The 4,266-nt window shown below is 46.3% G+C and overlaps 1 protein-coding gene across 1 annotated transcript; it reads right to left on the bottom strand.

Moving 5' to 3' along the window:
- Positions 1-945: 945 nt before the first annotated feature.
- LOC123490529 lies at positions 946-3,032 on the bottom strand. The gene is made up of 3 exons (XM_045220512.1): positions 3,017-3,032; positions 2,553-2,827; positions 946-1,519 (listed from the first exon to the last, which is right to left on the bottom strand). Exons 1-3 carry the CDS (start codon positions 3,026-3,028, stop codon positions 946-948), a joined length of 861 nt encoding a protein of 286 aa, XP_045076447.1. The 5' UTR covers positions 3,029-3,032.
- Positions 3,033-4,266: the final 1,234 nt, after the last annotated feature.

Below are 4,266 nucleotides of genomic sequence, written 5' to 3' on the forward strand. Positions count from 1 at the left end.
TGAATGACCTGAGTGATGCATTGCTCAGCTTTGACAATATACTCCTCCACTGGTTGACCATGGAGGATGTCAACTTTATCATTAGGGAGCTCCTTCTGAATACTCACATTCTCCTCTGATGGACATGGGTTGTTGAAGATAATGCTCTCAGTGACCATCTTAGAGGAGGCGAGAGATGAGTCGAGAAGCAGAGATCTGTATATTGTCGAGGTGGACATCTCTGGGTGCTTTATCACAGCAGCCTCCTCCAAAATGGCCGACGGGCCCTGGAGGATGTCAGAGATATCCATGTCCTCAATGGTCTCTACCAGAGACGATAGTAGGTCTCTGGCTGCCAGGTTGGTAGGTCTCTGGTTCTCGAGCTCTGTTTTGATTGCTTGACAGGCAGTTGCCAGAGCAACAACAGAGCAAGAACACAACTGCTTCAAGGTGGAGTCAGAAAAAGATGATGACAGATCTGTCATGGACATGGTGGAGAGTTGACTCTAAGAGACAAATGGGCTGAGTTTGACAGACACCTGTCTGACCAAGTCCTCAGCAAGAGCTCTCATATCTATTGCTCCACTAGCTGAGTTGTGGGAGCAGGCACTCTGTGGCCTTGACGGGTTCCTGTTATCCAAAAATCCTGTTATCCAAAAAACCTCAAGTACAAGATCCACAACATCGGATGACACTTCTGTAACTCTGTTGTCGGACAGAAATGTACTTGGATGAATGATGCCTGCATTTACAGTCCAGTCGCAAATGGAGTTGTTGGACTGACTCTGGACTAGTGGAACTAGACAGGTTTCACTTGGGCCATTTTAAGCAGAACTGATCTTAAGACCTTTGACTTGGAAATGTTCAGCAGTGGGTCGTTGTTGGACAGTCTGGTGGATGGTCTGCTAGCCGATCTGTGAACCACTAGGCTTTGTATTTCTGCCGAAATGGCAGTTAGAAAATAGGTCAAGGGGCTGGTCGCTCTCCCTCATTTCCTCCGTTGGCTTTAGCCTTGATGATGCTATCTATGATGGTGACTATGACCTGTCCAGCCAGAGGACCCAAGATGGCCTCAAGCTCCCTCTCTAACTCAAGGGGAGACTTGTGGCCGAGCGCAATATGCTCTATGGCATGGGAATACATCTTAGAAGTCGCCATGCTTAGCATCTCTTGGGCAAACTGTTGACTTGCTGAGATACTTCCAGTCAGCAGAACTAGAGTTCCCTGACTGACACTTCGCATTAGCTCAGCCAATCTGGAGTTGAGAAGGTTTATAACCAACTCGACAATACCCATCATAAACATGCCGTCCGTTGACATTTTGCTAGGTCTGTATTTCTCCTGTCTACTCAGTTTGGGCAGAGGTACGATGTCACCCTGCGACTGGCCGCTCTGGACCATGTCGAAGACAGAGTCCTCAGAGATGCCAAACACAGATCTCAGTGGTGCTGAGTGTGGTCTGTGTCTCATCTCTCTATCGCCACCCTCAGGTGAGGAGACATATCGCTCTTTGTCCTCACTCAGCAAAGAGGTCAAACACCTGCAGAGTGCACAACAGAAATTAATAGTACATTGTAACAAAATAAAAAAATATGATCCAAGAATTTGGGACACAAACTCAACCTTGTTATTGTTATTCAAAGGAAGCATTGTGAACCATCTCAAACCACACTCAGTCCAAACATTAACATTCAGAGTAAACGTTTTAGAGTGGTTTTGTAGTATCTAAGTAGTATTTCTCACTAAGTGGATCTGGAATGGATATTTGTACCTATAACAGGAAATACCTGCAAAAAGAGGAGGGGATGGAGCTAGGTATCTGTGAGAGGAGGGGATAGGGCTAGGTACCTGTGAGAGGAGGGGATAGGGATAGGTACCTGTGAGAGGAAGGGATTGGGATAGGTACCTGTGAGAGGAGAGGATAGGGGTAGGTACCTGTGAGAGGAGAGGATAGGGCTAGGTACATGTGAGAGGCGTGGATAGGGGTAGGTACCTGTGAGAGGAGGGGATAGGGCTAGGTACCTGTGAGAGGAGGGGATTGGGCTATTTACCTGTGAGAGGAGGGGATAGGGCTAGGTACCTTTGAGAGGCGTGGACAGGGCTAGGTACCTGTGAGTAGAAGGGATAGGGCTAGGTACCTGTGAGAGGAGGGTATAGGGCTAGGTACCTGTGAGAGGCATGGATAGGGCTAGGTACCTGTGAGAGGAGGGGATAGGGGTAGGTACCTGTGAGAGGCATGGATAGGGCTAGGTACCTGTGAGAGGAGGGGATAGGGGTAGGTACCTGTGAGAGGCATGGATAGGGCTAGGTACCTGTGAGAGGAGGGGATAGGGGTAGGTACTTGTGAGAGGCATGGATAGGGCTAGGTACATGTGAGAGGAGGGGATAGGGGTAGGTACCTGTGAGAGGCATGGATAGGGCTAGGTACCTCTGAGAGGAGGGGATAGGGCTAGGTACCTGTGAGAGGAGGGGATTGGGCTAGGCACCTGTGAGAGGAGGGGATAGAGCTAGGTACCTGTGAGAGGAGGGGATAGGGCTAGGTACCTGTGAGAGGAGGGGATAGGGCTAGGTACCTGTGAGAGGAGGGGAAAGGCGTGGGAGTGCGTGTGCTGCAGGCGGTTCTGGCGCTGGTGCACCTGCTGGGTCCTCCACTACAGCTGAATCTGACGCTGCGGCCAAGAGAGGTCACCTCTCCTGCCTCATTACTTCCTGATCCAGAAGAGCTTGGCGAATCAGAGAGCTCTATCTGCATGGTGAGGTCAAGGGCGGGAACAACCACAGTGGATGTAGACTCCATCACCCATGCTACAATATCCATGCACTTGGCACTAAACTCATGTCTGCTCATCTGCAATGTGAAAAGACCATACAGAGTTAGTTTGTTAAAGGGGCTGCACTGATATAAAACGTAGAACCATTTACTCAAGCTAGTCAATTAAAGCAGTGGTTCAGGATTAAAGGTCCTGCAGGATTTCCACAAATGAATGTTTGGTCCATTTTACCAACATTAACTACTTTAGAGGTGACTATAACTCACCCCGGCACGCATATTCTCACTCAACAGATTCCAATGGCTGAAAAGTAAATGAATGCAAGTAAACAATGAACTATATGACATTACCTCTATTATCTTAGACTACGTTATGGATGGACATTACCTCTATTATTTTAGATTACGTTATGGATGGACATTACCTCTTTGATTTTAGATTACGTTATGGATGGACATTACCTCTATTATTTTAGATTATGTTATGGATGGACATTACCTCTATTATTTTAGATTACGTTATGGATGGACATTACCTCTATTATTTTAGATTACGTTATGGATGGACATTACCTCTATTATCTTAGACTACGTTATGGATGGACCTCTATGGAACTAGGCCACACCCAGACATAGCTGATTGGTTATTTGGTCCGTTGAGTCCTTTGTATTGGCCCAAGACTATGGGAGACTCTCAATCTCCTCGCCTCCTTCTCAAAACCCATTGGATGAGAAGGTCAGAAGGGCGGGACCTCTGGCTTTCTCATCCAATGGGTTTTGAGAAGAGAGGACACGAGGAGTATGCAATTGAGATAGGGAACATATCTAGGGGATGCATGGGGAAGCCAAAGAGCAACTTACTCGTCCTTCATGTCCTGCACAAAGGTGTGTAGGTCTGGGTAGCTTCTCTTTCCCCTGCTGAGGGTGAGGCTGGTCACGGTAGTGAAGGTCACCACTGCAGCCTGATGGCGACAACAGAAAGCAGAGTTAGGCTGTAATTCAATTTTGCGTCATTAAAACACAAAATATCTCAATGAGATGTCATACATGTAATAGAAAAATACATCAAATACATCAACTTGTCCGAGAGAGATTTACATGGTTACAAAAACGTCACGCCAGGGTAAGCCTACACGAAATACAGCCCTTATTTTATGTGTTTCTAAAATCGCCTATGGGAAAAATGAATGGTGGAAAAACGATTGGAACCATTTCCCTGTTTGACCGCTAGGTTTTATGGGTATTATCAAACCTCCACTGTGGGACTCTATAGAGGGGTTGGTTGTTAAGCAACAAAACTGGGATGCAACTATGGGGCAAAATAGACAGGGTTTGACTTAGACAACATGTAAACTATATTTAGTCTCTAAATGTTTAATGCAAACATAAATACATTTGAACAATGAACTCGTCTCAAATACATTGTTACAGTTGTTGTTGGTTAGCTAGGTAGCAAATTTTAGTCATTGCATAGACATGATATCAGTCAAAACACCTCAAAACAAGACATGTCTGTT

This window comes from Coregonus clupeaformis, unplaced genomic scaffold (assembly GCF_020615455.1).
Source record: "Coregonus clupeaformis isolate EN_2021a unplaced genomic scaffold, ASM2061545v1 scaf4098, whole genome shotgun sequence".
NCBI classification, from domain to species: Eukaryota; Metazoa; Chordata; class Actinopteri; order Salmoniformes; family Salmonidae; genus Coregonus; species Coregonus clupeaformis.